The 16,813-nt window shown below is 50.5% G+C and overlaps 1 protein-coding gene across 1 annotated transcript in view; it reads left to right on the top strand.

The window, feature by feature from the left end:
- Positions 1 to 14,372: 14,372 nt before the first annotated feature.
- Positions 14,373 to 16,813, top strand: part of MKLN1 (muskelin 1) — a 104,472-nt gene continuing 102,031 nt past the window's right edge. Inside the window, exon 1 of the mRNA XM_082068485.1 lies at positions 14,373 to 14,484. Within this exon, the coding sequence (XP_081924611.1) occupies positions 14,393 to 14,484 (92 nt within the window). The 5' untranslated portion in view covers positions 14,373 to 14,392. The remainder of the gene's footprint in view (positions 14,485 to 16,813) is intronic.

Raw genomic sequence — 16,813 nt, 5'->3', positions numbered from 1 at the left:
TACAAGCCCCTTGCACGGCTCTTCTCCTCCTGCACAGCTCAGATCCCAAGCAAATCTTGCCTGTAAGGCTGGGATGACTCATTTGCTGGCTTTCTCACTTCCCCGCCTCCGTCCTGGAGGATGCGGTGTTTTGCCGAGTTCTATCCGCACTGAGGTTGGAGGAGGCAGATGAATGCAGGGGTTTCATGTCTGCAGAGCGACGGCTTCAACGGAGGGATGGGGTCATTAACAGGGCTTTGTTAGACACTGCATCAAATTCCTCACAAACGAATTGGTGTGTTGCCTTATGGCGTTTCCACATCTACTCATTTAGTAGACTGATAAGAAATCTCTCCATCTATGTGTTCTTGATAGCCTCACAGTTAAACTTGTGCTATTCCATCATCCTTTAGATGGTCAGAGATTTCTGTCGTGCTCTGCCTTTCTCCCTGCTCTATTCAGGACTGAAGTCGGAATTGCCAGGTAAAAATTTCCAACATTGCTCTTCTTTCCACTTCATGACCTCTTTTCCAAGTTCCCAGTTATCTCTCCGGTTTTCCATCACTTAAAAAAGGTCACCGCTGTTGCTTCTTTTCCTCTCTCAGCAGTCTGGAGTACACGCTGTCCTTGCCTGATATATGAAAGCATTTTCTTGGAATTACCTTCTTTTTAATCGCTAGCTGGCTTCGCATTCCGTCATGTACTCTAGATGCCTACACAGCGAGACGTGACTGCTTCTTGCTGGCAGCAGGGGAAGCCAAGGTCCACGCGGGCAGGAGCAGTGGGTGGCTTGAATCACTCTTGACTTGCACACCCCAGCAAGTCACCGTGGGCAGGTTTGGCACCTCCACGGCCGTGATCTCCATTGGATCCTGATGTTACCCAGCCGCTGTCTCTGTTGGCTGAACTCAGCTTGGAGCAACCCAGGGCACATGCTTTTTGTGGTCATTTCCTCCAGTATCACCCAGGTGATATCAGGCAGCGCACATACACATCTTCTAGCTCTCATCCTCCAGAGGTAGACCTGTCTGTCTGGTACTTCTTAGACTGGCATTTTGCAAGCCCTTCGCTCCACTTTAACTGTTCCATAACATCGATCCCACAGCTCAGTGTTTTGTTGTTGTTCTGCCCACTATTCCCATGCAAACCTGGCTCGATTCACGCTTTCTTCTTTGCTTGTTTTACCTTTTACCATTTCCAGAACAAGTTATTTTTATCCTCTGAGCTGTGTATTCCCGTGGGGAGCCATGTCTGCTGCTGCTGTCTTGCCGGAGGATGCAGGGCTGTTCTGCTTCCCCTGGGCTCATTTTTAGGGATCTGTGGCTGGCATGGGTGGTAGGTGATCCCCAGACATCCAGGGCAAGCAGGGAGTCAGGAAACACAAGCAAATCCATAGCTTTGGGGTATATGCAGGGACATATTTGATGAGGTTATGGCACAGCCTCGAGCTTCTTCCAGTTTCCATGGAGCCAGATTCCCCATCTTTGACAAAGATGACTAGATTCATGGCAAAGGCCAGAAAAAAGGGTCTTGGGGAAGAAAAGAGAGAGAAGAGAACTGGATGGTTCCCACGGGCTCAGAGACTCACCTTGCAGAAGGGCACATGCAGCCTTAGACCACAGTGAGATAAATGCCAGCAACAAAGTGCCCGCACAGAGGCTCTTACTCTGGGATTTAAGCAAAGCAAACTCATCCTCTCCCTGCAGTGACCAAGGACATTGAATTTCCTGCACCTAAGTCTGGACAAACATGAATATTACGAACAGGTAATGTGGGACGACCTGTGGAGGAATCCAAGTCCATTGCGAGGTGCCCAGACTGGAGGAGGGTGAGCTGCCTTTTGCAGGTGTCCATCCTGTTACATCCAGGACCAGGAGAAGCTGCGATATTCTTGGCTTGTAGCAAGGCAGGACCACTTCAGGGCACAATTTGAATGTTGTTCCATCTCCCAGCCTAGAACATCAAGGGGAAGCCCATTCTGGATGGGGTTAAGACGCTTCTTTTTGGAAAACATGGCGTTTTATTTTTTTTTCCATTACATGTTCCAGTATAAGTTGGGGAATGACCTATTAGACGGCAGTGTAGGGGAAAGGGACCTGGGGGTCCTGGGGACAGCAGGGTGACCATGAGCCAGCACTGGGCCCTTGTGGCCAGGAAGGCCAATGGTACCTGGGGTGGGTTAGAAGGGGGTGGTCAGTAGGTCAGAGAGGTTCTCCTGCCCCTCTACTCTGCCCTGGGGAGACCACACCTGGAATATTGTGTCCAGTTGTGGCCCCTCAGTTCCAGCAGGACAGGGAACTGCTGCAGAGAGTCCAGCGCAGGGCAACAAAGATGCTGAAGGGAGTGGAGCATCTCCCGTGTGAGGAAAGGCTGAGGGAGCTGGGGCTCTGGAGCTGGACAAGAGGAGACTGAGGGGTGATCTTATTAATGTTTACAAATATGTAAAGGGTGAGTGTCAGGAGGATGGAGCCAGGCTCTTCTCGGTGACAACCAATGGTAGGACAATGGGTAATGGGTACAAACTGGAACACAAAAGGTTCCACTTCAATTTGAGAAGAAACTTCTTCCCAGTGAGGGTGTCAGAGCCTGGCCCAGGCTGCCCAGGGGGGTTGTGGAGTCTCCTTCTCTGCAGACATTCCAGCCCGCCTGGACACCTTCCTGTGTAACCTCATCTGGGTGTTCCTGCTCCATGGGGGGATTGCACTGGATGAGCTTTTGAGGTCCCTTCGAATCCGTGACATTCTGTGATTCTGTGATTGTGTGATGTTGGGTTGATACTCTCTAGACCAAGCTTTTCCAGGTGCCAGTGTTGAAGGACATGGTAACTTGGGTCATTCTCCTCTGGCTTTCTCTCCTCTGGTCATTCTCCTCCTCCTCTGGCACATCTGGAGCAGGACTCCTCATTCTCAGCATATGGGGAGGCCCTTGAGCCCTACAGCCACTCCACAGATGTGGAAGCAGGTTGAGAAACCATCATAGGTGGCACTCACACAGCCCACAAACCTCTGAGCTCTGGCTGCCAAGCCCGCACAGACGACTGCCTGGAAGCATGAGTCTATCCCAAGCCTTCAGCAGTCACAGGACCGTCATCTCCCTCCTCTTCCCAGGAAGCAGATTGCAAAACCACGTAACCGCAGAGATTAGCAGCGTCTGAACGGACTCAGGCACCATGCCCATCTGTGGCTCCTGGGAAATTGCTTCCTACAGGGTGGGAGAAGCTGAGGTTGGTGAGAAACAAAGCCTCCTGCTGGGTACACGGCTCTCCTGTCTCCCCAGAAAATGGAAATACTGTTCTGCAATGGACTGAAAACTCCTGGATCTATAGGAAAAAAAACCAAACCCTGTCCCATATGTCATCCCAACCCTCCCAAAACAGCCTTTTGGAGGTGTTCAGCCTTCAGGGTTGGGCTCTAGACAGTATAGAGGAGACTATTTGGGTGGATTTGTTGCTGGGCAGCCTCTGGAGAAAAAAATGCAACTTGAGATCCCCTGAATGACTTGCACTGAGAGACAATGCTTATTTCTTCATGTAGTATTATTTCTCTCCTTGGTGGAAGGAAAGTTCATCCCTGCTCATGGGAGCAGTGTGTTCCCCCTGTTTTCCACTTGAGACTGAGTGCTGAAGAGGGTGTTAAGTGGAGCATCTACCCATGGCCTGGAGGGTGATCTTGATGCATAGGTATATCCTTCCCCAAGCTCCCTCCTTCCCTGAACTGCTGCCCGTATCTCAACCTACTTTGTACAAAACCAGGAACAGACACAACTGGTAGCCATTCTCTAGAATAAATAAGTTTTTCTGACTGGGCACAACCTCTCCCCTGGGTGTGCTGGGATGGTGGGTTTGGCACATAGCCGTTTTACAGCGGGCGATGTACCACGACAGCGTGTCCACAGGTTTGCATTTCGTCAGCCCTGGCAAGTAAACGGATGGTCTCTTTCTCCAGAGGTCAGGCATCAATCCTCCTTACGGACTACTCTGCAAAGATTGGGGAATGCAAGTGGTGGAGAGGGTCAGTTCCAGGTTGTCTGTGGTTTCTCCTCTCCCTGCTCCTGGATGTGGAGATCCTGAGGGAGACATCTGTACAGGGTATAGAGCTGTTCACAGAATCCCAGAATGTCAGGGATTGGAAGGGACCTCGAAAGCTCATCCAGTGCAATCCCCCTGCACTGACATTAATAAGGTCACCCCTCAGTGTCCTCTTGTCCAGCTCCAGAGCCCCAGCTCCCTCAGCCTTTCCTCACACGGGAGATGCTCCACTCCCTTCAGCATCTTGGTGGCTGCGCTGGACTCTCTCCAGCAGTTCCCTGTCCTGCTGGAACTGAGGGGCCACAACTGGACACAATATTCCAGGTGTGGTCTCTCCAGGGCAGAGCAGAGGGGCAGGAGAACCTCTCTGACCTACTGACCACCCCCTTCTAACCCACCCCAGGTCCCATTGGCTTCCTGGCCACAAGGGCCCAGTGCTGGCTCATGGTCACCCTGCTGTCCCCAGGACCCCCAGCTCCCTCTCCCCTACGCTGCTCTCTAACAGATCATTCCCCAACTTACACTGGAACCTGGGGTTGTTCCTGCCCAGATTCAAGACTCTACACTTTCCCTTGTTATATTTCATTAAATTTTTCCCTGTCCAGCTCTCCAGCCTGTCCAGGTCTCTGGATGGCAGCAGAGCTTCCAGTGTCACCACTCCTCCCAGCTTGGTGTCATCAGCAAACTTGCTGACAGTCACTCTATTCCCTCATCCAAATAATTCATGAATATATTGAATAATACCAGCGCCAGTACTGACCCCTAAGGCACTGCACTAGATACAGGCCTCCAACTGGACTCTGCCCCATTGACCATGACTCTCTGGCTTCTCTCCTTCAGCCAGTTTGCAGTTCTGTTGGCAGAGCTGCTGAGATGGTCTGCGGCTGTGGAAAAGAGACAGGAGTTGGCATCATCTCCACGTGGCCTGTGGCTGGACACTCAACAGGAAACAGGGAGAGCCCAGCAACCTCCCTGGAAAAGTCATCTTTTGCACGGACCAAAGCATGAGGCTGTCTCCAGGATGAGAAAATAGAGAGCGTGAGAAACATCAGCTCGTTTAGGAAAGAGGCAGAGGGAGAATGTGCTCCCCTGGATCAGATGGAAAGCGAAAGAGCCAGGCTTGCAGATCACAGCAGCACTACCAGGAGGGCACTGGGACAGCACTGGTGTATTAATAATTTCCATACGCAACAAGAAGAGGTTAAAAACATTTGTTTGCAAATCCAGAGCATAATTACTAGTGAGTCATGGAAGGCGTTGTTCCAGCTACTGTAAAAACAAGCCGGCGCTGAAGGCTCTGCTGGTCATTTGAAAGCATCGAGAGCTTCAGCCCAAGATTCCTTCCTTAATTGCAGCACTCTCGGCCACTCGCTCTAAATTAAGCAGACAGGAGGACAAGAGAGCTAATGCACTGCTCTGAAAGGCAAACTAATAACCAAAGTGTCTCTCAGATGTTTAACTTCAAGGAGCCACGATTGAAATCCCATCAATTACGATCAGCGGACACGAGAAGGGCTTGAAGTTCATCCATAACGTAATTTGCGGAATAATAAAAATTAAAGATGTGGAATCTCTTTTAGGTTGAGTCCACTCCAGTCCTCAGGGTTAGATGGGTCTCTGCATCATGCTTCCTGCTGTGCTGCATGCAAGCAATAAACACAGTGCAAGGAAAGTTTCCCCGATGCACTTTTGTGACGCAGAGGATGCTGCTATTGAATATTCACGCCACGGTTACAGACGTAAGCACTTTCTGTGCAGTCCCAGGCATGTTCCCTGCTTTTGTCTTTATTGGCAGTTTTCTCTTTCCAGAATCCACCCTGTTATTCTCACAGCTCTTCTCCTGGATAGAGAACAGCACTCCACTGTCCCTGGCATCCTCTTCCTTCAAACACTTCGCACAAGTCCCCTGTCCTCAGCAGACTAGTCAATGGGAACAATGAACTTCAGGGAGACCGTGACATTCCTGATTGAAAACCAAGATTGAGTCCTTCACTTCCCACTGTGCTGCTGACAGCAATACTACTTAGCACTCCCACCCTATGACGCATTACCCAAACATTAGCTAATTATCCTGCCTGACTCCTTAGAAAGTAGGTAATTAAGTATTTAGCTCCATTCTCCAGATGGGGAAACCTGGGTACAAAAAGAGGTTAATGGGGGAAAGGCCAATCCTACTGTGTAAGGTGAAGAGCATCCCTGCTGTTCAAAGGAGCAACGTTGAGCATGGGGCTTGTCTTACCCATCTCAGCTGTCTGTACTAAAGCTGAGCTTCCTCTAGACTGGGCATAAAAGACCAGCACCTTGGGAGAGTGATTAAGACTCACCCAAGACATGTCCCATTGAGGTGGGCTCCATCATCCTCTAGGAGGAGCACTCAAGAAGTCCACCTTCTCCATATCACCAAGGGAAAGGTGGGGATGCCCCAAGCAGACAGAGAGTCATCTCCAAACTGTGGACCACAACGTTTGCCAGGATCAATGTTCAAGAGCTTCTGGATCCTGGGAAATGTTTTGCTAGCATCATTTAAGTCAACTTTGATGTGCATCTTGGAGCACTGTGACAGAAAGCAGGCTGTGAGCTCCATCCTTCCTACCATCAATTTGGTGACCTGTGCTTCATCACAACTCTGAATTTGGGCTCTCTTTGGCGGAAGCAAATGCTGAAATAAACTATTTTTAATGCAGAGAGAAACTGTTTAGCAGAAAGGTCTTTAAAATAAAGCAACAGAAGGAGTCCAAACCTAATAACAAGAGCTCTACCCATTGTGACTAAGTACCCCATAAAATGTGTAATTATGGCACTATAGCAACTATTGAATTCCAAGGCACGCATCTGAAACACAGGACAGAGCATCCTCTTTGGGTGACTCAGAGAAATAATGACAACATCCAAGCACTCCACGTAAAAAAGGCAGAAGCGCTGAACTGCAGCGCGCCATGAGCAGCGTGTGCTCGGCGTGCAAGCGCATCCCGGTGGGAGCAGCCCTGCCTGGGATGGAGGCACCTGCCTGGTGGGGAAGAGATGAGCAAGTATTTTTAGCCTCCAGCACAGCTGCGAGCATCTCAGCTGCTTCCTATGAGCGCTCACCAAATGGTGGCGCGGAGCTGAACGCGGGGACGCGTCACGCTGGTGGGCACGGAGAGGGTGACGTGGGGTTGACATCGGAAAAGAACGTTTGACCAAAGCACCAAGGGTGCGAATGCAATTCGTGCTGCCATTCACAGTATCACAGTATCACAGTATCACAGTATGTTTGGGATTGGAAGGGACCTCAAAAGATCATCCAGTCCAATCCCCCTGCTGGAGCAGGAACACCCAGGTGAGGTCGCACAGGAACGTGTCCAGGCGGGTTTTGAATGTCTCCAGAGAAGGAGACTCCACAACCCCCCTGGGCAGCCTGTTCCAGTGCTCTGTCACCCTTACTGAGAAGAAGTTTTTTCTCAAATTTAAGTGGAACCTTTTGTGTTCCAGCTTGATCCCATTACCCCTTGTCCTATCATTGTTTGCCACCGAGAAGAGCCTGGCTCCATCCTCGTGGCACTCACCCTTTATATATTTATAAACATTAATAAGGTCACCCCTCAGTCTCCTCTTCTCCAAACTAAAGAGACCCATCTCCCTCAGCCTTTCTTCATAAGGGAGGTTCCCATCTCACCAGCTTGCCCTGCCTTCGGGTGCCCCGTTTCAGTTCAGAGAGGGCTGAGCATGCAAGGGTACCAAGGAGATCTTCCCTCAGCGTGGCTCAGAGCCACTTGCATCCCTTAAAAGGCATTTTCTGACTCGGATACACTCTCCCCTGTTGTCTGGGGCATGTTGTTTTGCAGCTGGGGACTGGTGAATGAAGCTGAGTTGCTGACCTTGATTCGAAAAAAAATGCACGCTTGTGCTTTGTGAAACAAGCTTTTTAAAGCTGGCTTTTATGCAAAGAATTATGCCAATGTGCATATGGAGGCGCTGGTATTTCAGGCCCCTTTCAATCTTCTGGATTGCCAGTAAGCTCTTTCACTGATTTAAGCCTTTAACCAAAAGGACAGATGCTGCAAGAGGTGGTGACGAGGGCTCAAGCAGGTATTGAAATGCTTGGCCTAGGAGCAGATGCTTGGATCAGGGCCTAGATCAGAAGAGGTATTTTATTACATTGAAGGAGATATTGCTTTACTAGATTTAAGGAGGCACAGACGATTCCTCTCCCTAAATGGGGAAAAACGTAAACCAACCTGTCTTTGAGGGTAGCTCTTTTTGGTGTGGATATGCACTGTGGTCCCGCAGAAAATGGATTTCAATCAGCTTTGCTGCTTTTTTTCCCCATTGTGTCATCAAAATGAGAGAGGATGATGAGTGAGGCCAGTTTGGGGAGTTTTTTGGAATTGCCCCCGGTCCTGCTCTAGCCTTGCCCATTGGTTAATTTGCTTTGAAGACGCTACGGGAGGCAGCACATGGCTTGGGAAGATGCTCTCCAGCCCAGGTCCAGCACAGGCAGGCGGGTTTATTCCCTTTGCACGATGTACCGAGTTCAAATGAAGCCCAGGCTTTGCAGAGGGAGCTCGGTTAGGCAAGGATCGCCAAAATCTGGTATGACAATACCCCGTCAGGCCAGCACTTCGCTTCCGCTCAGAAAACAATAGGAGTTTACACAACTGCAGCCCACTTGAGGTTTTTCATGGGTAAAAACGAGACCCCAAATGTTACAGCTCTGCCTAATGTCCTTGGCTCTGTCCTGCTTTGGAAGGAAACACGCTGTGGCCTGCGCTGCCAATGCTATTTCCTCTCGCTTGTCTTTAAAGGTCTCTTTTTCCAACAGCTGATCGGCTCTGCAGCTCCGGGGTGTACGTGAGATCCGGCTGGCCCACGATCGAGCTGGTATGGCCGTGTGCCATGTTGTTGTTTGTATTGCTTTCATTTTTCTGGCGTTACTTGGCTCTTCCACGCAACTTGTTTTCGTCCTGAACTATGTGCTCATTACATATCCAAACACCCACGCAGGTTTTTGCATGAGGAAACTCGAAACACACGCGCAGTAGAGGAGCAAGTTTGTGACGGGGAGGGGGGTGGGAAATGAGATATTTGTCTCAAGGCAGACACAAACAATTGGCAAATCCCTGAGCTGCCCGTGGTTGGATTTCAAGCTTAGCGACGACAAGCATGTGAACACCATGCGCGCGTCCCTCTGGCAAAGAGATGTGGGGGACATCTCTTGTGGTCGCCTTGGCCTCTCCCAGCAATCCCAGCTACTGTCCCAGGCACCCATCCAGGGACCTTCTGGTGCTCTGGCAGGCTGTGCCCTGAACGCCAAAGAGACCCATTTTTGCTGCTAGGAAAGCTCTTGCTTCCCGTCCACAGCCCCATCCTTGCCAAGGAGCCAGCCATGGGCAGCATGGAGCTACCTGGCCAGCTCAGGTCTGGCAGTACCAAATCATGCTGGAGGGTTTCAGCAAGGTCCCAAGTGAGGAGGTCTGACATAGAATCATAGAATAATAGAATAGTTTGGGTTGGAAGGGACCTTCAAAGCTCCCCCAGTGCCACCCCTGCCATGAGCAGGGACATCTTCACCAGATCAGGTTGCTCAGAGCCCCGTCCAACCTGGCCTGGGATGTCTCCAGGGATGGTTCATCCACCACCTCTCTGGGCAACCTGGGCCAGGCTCTCACCACCCTCATCAAACCTCACACCCCAAAGCCAAACCACCCTAAGGAGAGAGGGCAACACCACAGTCAGCTTTGAACAGTGTTTGTTTCATAAGTGACCTCTTTTGGGTTTTTCCCTAAAATAGCAGGTTTGAGTGGCTACCAGAGGCAGCACGGGCAGTGCTGGTGCTGTTGGATTACCAGGATCCAACACTGCATTAGTGCAGCAAACCCATCGTGGCCCCGGACTAGCAGAGCGGGGTTCAGATGCTCATGTTTTCCGAGTCTCTCCCATTTTTATGACCCCACCACCGCTGCAGTTGAGCTCTGGCAGCCGCCCTGATGGAGATGCAGAGAGCTCAGCTGGAGGCTCCAGGCTGCCCAGATCTGCAGCGCGCTGCTCCCCTGCACGTCGCGCTCCTCCCCATTGCACTCAGGCTACTCAGAGCATGGAAAAACCCTCTCCCAGTGACCACCAGTAACTGCAGAGCACTGGGCAGGCTGAGCCCGAGAAACCAGAGGACTTGGTTTGCAGCTCGGGGTTGCTTTGCTTCCTCGCAGCCTTCCCTGCTGTGTGTGCTGCGGATGAATAAAGATTTTCCAGGCCTGTCAGTACTGTGTATTTCACCAGCATTCGCTTCGTTTTAAGTCCAAAAATGTGCTAAAAATAAGCTGTCTTGGCATCCAGGTCTGGATTTAAGTGGTAACAGGATACCGGGCAGAGAAACTCCTGGGGTGGTTCGCACTGTGCAGTGGTGAGCAGGGGGGTGCTGGCTCTCCCTCCTCCTCCTCCTCTTCCTCCCAGCTGCTATGGGGCTATCGCCCACTGTTCACTTGCAATCCCCTAAATTTCATATTCAAATATCACAGGTTTTACACAGCATCGCTCCTCTTGAGCGCGTTATTAGTGAGGCTCCAAATGCCAAGGTAGCGTCCTTTCCTTTGTGGTCAGGAGTCTTATTATTAGCGAGATCCATAGGGAACTTTTAATAATCCTGCGGTAATTTTGGGAGGGGGATGTCCGCAGGCAGAAGTTTGGATAAGTAAAGTATGAAATGCCATGGGAAGGCCACAAACTTAAAAAAGCGTCATTAGCAGAGGGAGGCGTGGATGTTTGTGCCTTGTGCAGGGACTTTGTTGTGCTGTTGCAGAGCCTCGTGGCTTTGATACCACTGAATACACCGTGAACCCCCCTCCTGGGAAGGCGTCTTGAGATTAAATGCTTGCTGCCCCCCCTTGCTTTTGTAATACCCAGTTGATGTTCAGTGTTCAAGGCTGCTGAAAGAGTTTTTCAACCGCGGGCAGATTTTGCTGCCGCATTCTCACTTGCTTTCCTAAAATAAAGGGAAAAAAAACCTCCTTGTGCTAATTTAATCTAGCCAGACATCTTGCTGTCCTGCCTGATAATATCTCTCCAATCTGTCATTTCCAATAGACAGCTGTTTATTTGTTTGGCTTGTTTCTTTTTGCCCTGGTCTTGAAATACCTCCTCTGCTTTCTCAGGCAGCCCAGAGCTGCCCCAGGGATGTCCCCCTTGCTTTGGTGGGGGCTCTGGGTGCAAAACATCTCCCTTTTCCAGGGAAAACCCTACAACAACCTCAGACAGAGAAAGATGTCAAAGGATACCCAATTTACATGCCGTTACACAGAATCACACAGAATCACAGAATGTCAGGCATTGGAAGGGACCTGGAAAGCTCATCCAGTGCAATCCCCCCATGGAGCAGGAACACCCAGATGAGGTTACGCAGGAAGGTGACCAGGCAGGTTTTGAATGCCTCTAGAGTAGGAGACTCCACAACCTCCCTGGGCAGCCTGGGCCAGGCTCTGGCACCCTCACTGAGAAGAAGTTTCTTCTCAAATTGAAGTGGAACCTTTTGTGTTCCAGTTTGAACCCATTACCCCTTGTCCTATCATTGGTTGTCACCGAGAAGAGCCTGGCTCCATCCTCCTGACACTCACCCTTTATATATCTGTAAACATTAATAAGGTCACCCCTCAGTCTCCTCCAGCTCCAGAGCCCCAGCTCCCTCAGCCTTTCCTCACACGGGAGATGCTCCACTCCCTTCAGCATCTTTGTTGCCCTGCGCTGGACTCTCTCCAGCAGTTCCCTGTCCTGCTGGAACTGAGGGGCCACAACTGGACACAATATTCCAGGTGTGGTCTCCCCAGGGCAGAGTAGAGGGGCAGGAGAACCTCTCTGACCTACTGACCACCCCCTTCTAATCCACCCCAGGTACCATTGGCCTTCCTGGCCACAAGGGCCCAGTGCTGGCTCATGGTCACCCTGCTGTCCCCAGGACCCCCAGGTCCCTTTCCCCTACACTGCTCTCTAACAGGTCATTCCCCAACTTATACTGGAACCTGGGGTTCTTCCTACTGAGATGTAAGACTCTACACTTTCCCTTGTTATATTTCATTAAACTTTTCCCTGCCCAACTCTCCAGCTTGTCCAGGTCTCGCTGGATGGCAGCACAGCCTTCTGGCATATCAGCTACTCCTCCCAGCTTCGTGTCATCAGCAAACTTGCTGATAGTACACTCTATTCCCTCATCCAAATCATTGATGAATATATTGAATAATACTGACCCTTGAGGCACTGCACTAGATACTGGCCTCAACTGGACTCCGCCCTGACAGGAGCTTCTCTCCAAACCACAGACTTGTAGAGGTACCGGTGCTGTCGGTGAATTGTTCAGCAGCGTCAGCTACAAAGGACAAAATTATCAAATACAAGTTATTTCCTAAAATCCACAGTAAAAGAAAAAAAAAGTTATTAAATACATCAGTGCACAAGATGTGGGAAACTACTCGGGTTCCTTTCCACAGCCCAGACCTCCAGGTTGCATCTCCATGAAGCATGTAGGTGACCAGCTGTATGGACTGAAAAAATGACCCAAAGAAGAACAAATTATTAATTCTGGCACCTAGCATGCAATTTGCAATTGCTTTCAAATGAGTCTGTTGATCAAATGCTAAATCTAGGCACTACTGGATCATCTGCGTTTTAATTGTTATTTATTTTTATGTATCTATTTACTGTTATTTATGGTGAATTTAATCACTTTAACTCCTTCTTGGGGAAACAAAACAAAAACACCGAGCATTTACGAATTGGCAGAAGTGTCAAAACAAGTTTATTGGGAAGCGTAAGAACACACAGTCAGGTATTCGGCTGATAAAATGGAGAGAGGGATGATTCTGTGCAACCCAACCCAGGAACCGGTGCAGGAGCTGATGCGGGATCAGATCCCACTGGGTTATACCAGATCCCTTTCCTGAGCACCTACCTGCAGCTGCCGTGGGGCTGGGAAAGGAGATGCCCATTTTGGTCACCAATACCCCACTCTAGCCCCACGGGGCATCCCCTTGACCCCCACAGTAGCTCTGTAGGGCATCCACCAAGCCCCACAGCCCCAGGCTGCCTTTGCACCTTGGATTTTGTGTTCATTTTTGGGCCCCTTGTGACAAGAAAGCCCTTGAGGTGCTGGAGCGAGTTGAGAGAAGGGAACGGAACTGGGGAAGGAGCTGGAGCACAAGTGTGATGGGAGCGGCTGAGGGACCTGGGGGGTTCAGCTGGAGAACAGGAGCTGAGGGGAGACCTTCTGATCTCTGAACTGCCTGAAAGGAGCTTGGAGCCAGGGGGGGTCAGGCTCTTCTCCTGAATAACAAGCAATAGGATGAGAGGAAATGGCCTCAAGTTGTGCCAGGGAAAGTTCAGATTGGATATTAGGAACAATTTCTTCCCAGAAAGGGCTGTCGGGCATTGGTACAGACTGCTCAGGGCAGTGGTGGGGTCACCATCCCTGGATGTGCTTAAAAGATGTGGAAATGAAGATCCTAGGACATGGTTTAGTGGTAGACTTGGCCATGTTAGTTTAACAGTTGGACTCAGCGATCTTAAAGGTCTTTTCCAACCTAAGTAATTCTATAGTTCTATGAAAATCTCTTATTTCTTTCATTGAGAGACTCAGTGTTCACAAAAGCACTGCCCAAAAGGGGCCAGACACCTGCCAGCAGCTCCGTATTGGTGCTGCTCTGAATGTTCACAGTGTGAACCATCTCTGTCCCCCAAGTGCCTCACAGCGTCCTCTTTGGCCATGCCAGGAGACTGGCTACCACACTGGGTCACTGGAGCTTGGATGGTAGCCAAGGCTGAGCTGGGTGCTCAACAGGTGGTATAGACCTATCTGTTGGCTTCTCCTAGAAGAGACCCAACTCCTGGCTGTTCCCTCATCCCTGACCCATAACTACACATCCATCTATGCTAATGAATTTCAGACTTTTCTGTGTGGTTGTTTTTGAGCCGCCTCAGCCCTCAAATGAGTCATTGAGATGGGTTAGAATAACACTGTGAAGGACACTGCCAACACAGTTAATAATTAATCACTACAGAGAGAACAAGCGACAGGACAAGAGGAAAGAGACTCACGTTGCACCGGAGGAGGTTTAGATTGGATATTAGGAACAATTTCTTCCCAGAAAGGCTTGTCAGGCATTAGAACAGGCTGCCCAGGGCATTGATGGCATCACCATTGCTGGAGAGGTTTAAAAGACACATAGATGAGGTTCCTAGGGACATGGTTTAGTGCCAGAGTTGGGGTAACGGCTCAACTCAACGCTCTTGGGGGCTTTTTCCAAGCAAAACGACCCCACACCCCTGCCATTTTAACCCCCCAGGCCCCGCCGCCCCCGCCCGCGCGGCTCCTTTAAGAGCGCGGCCCCGCCCCGCGCGGTCGCTGTTGGGGCCGCTGACAACAAGATGGCGGCGGCGGGGCCGGCGGGCCCCGAGAGCCGGGTCCTGGGCTACACCCTGCACCGCTGGAGCAGCTTCTCCTCCACGTATCTGCCTGAGTGAGTCCCGGCCTCGACCCCTATCTCGCCCTTGGGCCGCTCCGCGCCGCGGCGGGCTGCCGGGCCTGCGCTGGGCCCTTTGCCGCGGCCTGTGTGGGGAGGCCGCGGTGGCGGTGGCGGCTCCGGGGGAACGCGGGCCCGGGAACCTCATTGAGAAGGGACCGGGGCGGCTCGGGCTGGTTTGAGCCCCCGGCCTGTGGGGTCTGGTGAGGGCAGGCCCGGAGGTGGGGGGCTGTGTGGGGGGGAGGGGCTGGTCGGCAGGGTTTAGGGGCGTTATGTGGGCAGGTCAGCGGTATTTGGGGCTCTGTGCGGGAGCGGGTGTGTACAGCAGGGTTTGGCGGGATGGTTGCGAGGGAGGGCCTGTGCGGTAGGTTTTCGAGGGGCTGTTTGTGGGGGAGAAGGTTTAAGTTCTCATCAGTTTAAGAAGGATAAGGAATTACTGGAGGAGTCCAGCGGTGGGACACAAAGATGCTGAGGGGTCTGGAGCATCTTTCTGATGAGGAGAGACTGAGAGAGCTGGGGCTGTTCAGCTGGAGAAGAGAAGCTGAGAGGGGATCTCATCAGTGGTTATAAGTATCTCCAGGGTGGGTGTCAAGAGGATGGACCAGACTCTGTTCAGTGGTGCCCAGTGACAGGATGAGGGGCAACGGGCACAGACTGAAGCACAGGAGGTTCCGTCTGAATATGAGGAGAAATTTCTTTAGTTTGAGGTGCCAGAGCCTTGGCTCAGGCTGCCCAGAGAGATTGTGGAGTCTCCTCTGGAGACATTCAAACCCACCTGGACACCTTCCTGTGTGATCTGCTCTGGTGAACCTCCATTAGCAGGTGTGTTGGACTGGATGATCTCCAGAGGTCTCTTCCAACCACAACCATCCTGTGGTTCTGTGAGGTGCTTATCAGGGTTTGGAGGGGCTGTGTGTGTGGGGAGGAAGCAGTCAGCAGAGTTTTGGGGGGCTGTGTGTGATGGAGGGTCTGTACAGCAGGGTTTTGGGGGGCTGTGTGTGTGGGAAGGGCTGGTCAGCAGAGTTTAGAGATCTATGTGGTCAGCAGGTCTGAGAAGGTGTTTGGGGAGGGGGTTTAGCACCAGCATTTGGGGGTGTGTGTTTGGGAGAGTGGTTGGTTAATGGATTTGGGAGGGGATCTGTGTGTGGGGTGCAGGGTTTGGGGGTGGTAGGTGAGGGTGGCCTGGTTGGCAGACTGAGGGTTGGCAAGGTTTAGCACCAGGCTTGAGGGAGCAGGACAGTGTATGCAGGGGGGGTGTGATGCCAAGGTGGGGATAGATGAAAGGAGAAGTTGGCCTCAGAGTTGGGGGAAAAATGGGCATTGTGTGGGGGCAAGGCTGGTCACCAGGTTAAATGGGTAGAAGGGTAAGTAAACCTTTCCCCCAGCCCCCCCAGCAGTTTTTGGGTATGTCAGGTGCCTGTGGACAGTGTATTTTTTGGCAGCCAGGCTTCCTTTCCTGCCCTTGACCTCTGATGTGCTGGAGGATTGCTGGGCTACCCTCACCTGGCCTCTGTGGTTTTGGGGGAATGGGGTCATTTGCTGTCCTCCTGTCCTACTTTTTAACTAAGAAAACCTAACCTTTTAACTAAAAAAAGTTTTGGTGTGGTTAAAGGAGACTGGAGTTGTATTTTACAGTCATCAGTTTGTGCTGCTGTACTAATATGAACCCATTCTGAATGAGAGACTTGGCCATGTCGCAGTCCAGCTATGGCCTCTGAAATTCCTTTAGTTACTGAAAGTAAGATTTGAGTTGATTATAAGATGGTCTAGAGGTGCTGTTTTTGATACACCTTTTTGATAAGATCATGTTGGTGTTGGAGGTTGGGAGGACCAGTGGAATTTACACTGCTTGGACACCTTAGTCCTTGCAGGCTGTAGAGTCTTGTCTGATCATTTATTGCGCTGAATGTAGTAACTTTTGATTTAAATACCTTTAAGTCACCCACTATCAACAAGTGACAGGGTTGCCTCATTTGTTAATAATTAAGGTAATGAATTATTTCACTTTCTAAAATGAAGCAAACCTTTAAAAAGAAAGTTTTTCTGACTAAACTCCTCGTTGTTGTATCTTTCTGTATATTTGCTTTGTTAGATATCAAAAAGAACTGGGTTCTTGTCTAATTTGAAAATCTTTGGTAATAATTAAGAAATCTCTTTACCTTTATTGTTAAAAAGACTTTAAGTTGTTTCCTTCAGGATCATACTTGTAGTTATTTATTCCAGCTTTTCTGGCTTTCGATGTTGTATTGAAGTGTTGGTCCCTAAACTGAAGGATGACGGTCCATTATTGATCTCACTGATCCAATACAAAGAGATAATACCATCT

Source organism: Streptopelia decaocto (assembly GCF_964273445.1).
Source record: "Streptopelia decaocto genome assembly, chromosome: 1".
Classification (NCBI taxonomy): Eukaryota; Metazoa; Chordata; class Aves; order Columbiformes; family Columbidae; genus Streptopelia; species Streptopelia decaocto.
The sequence above is the reverse complement of the archived record's forward strand: the minus strand, read 5'-3'. Positions and strand labels throughout refer to the sequence as shown.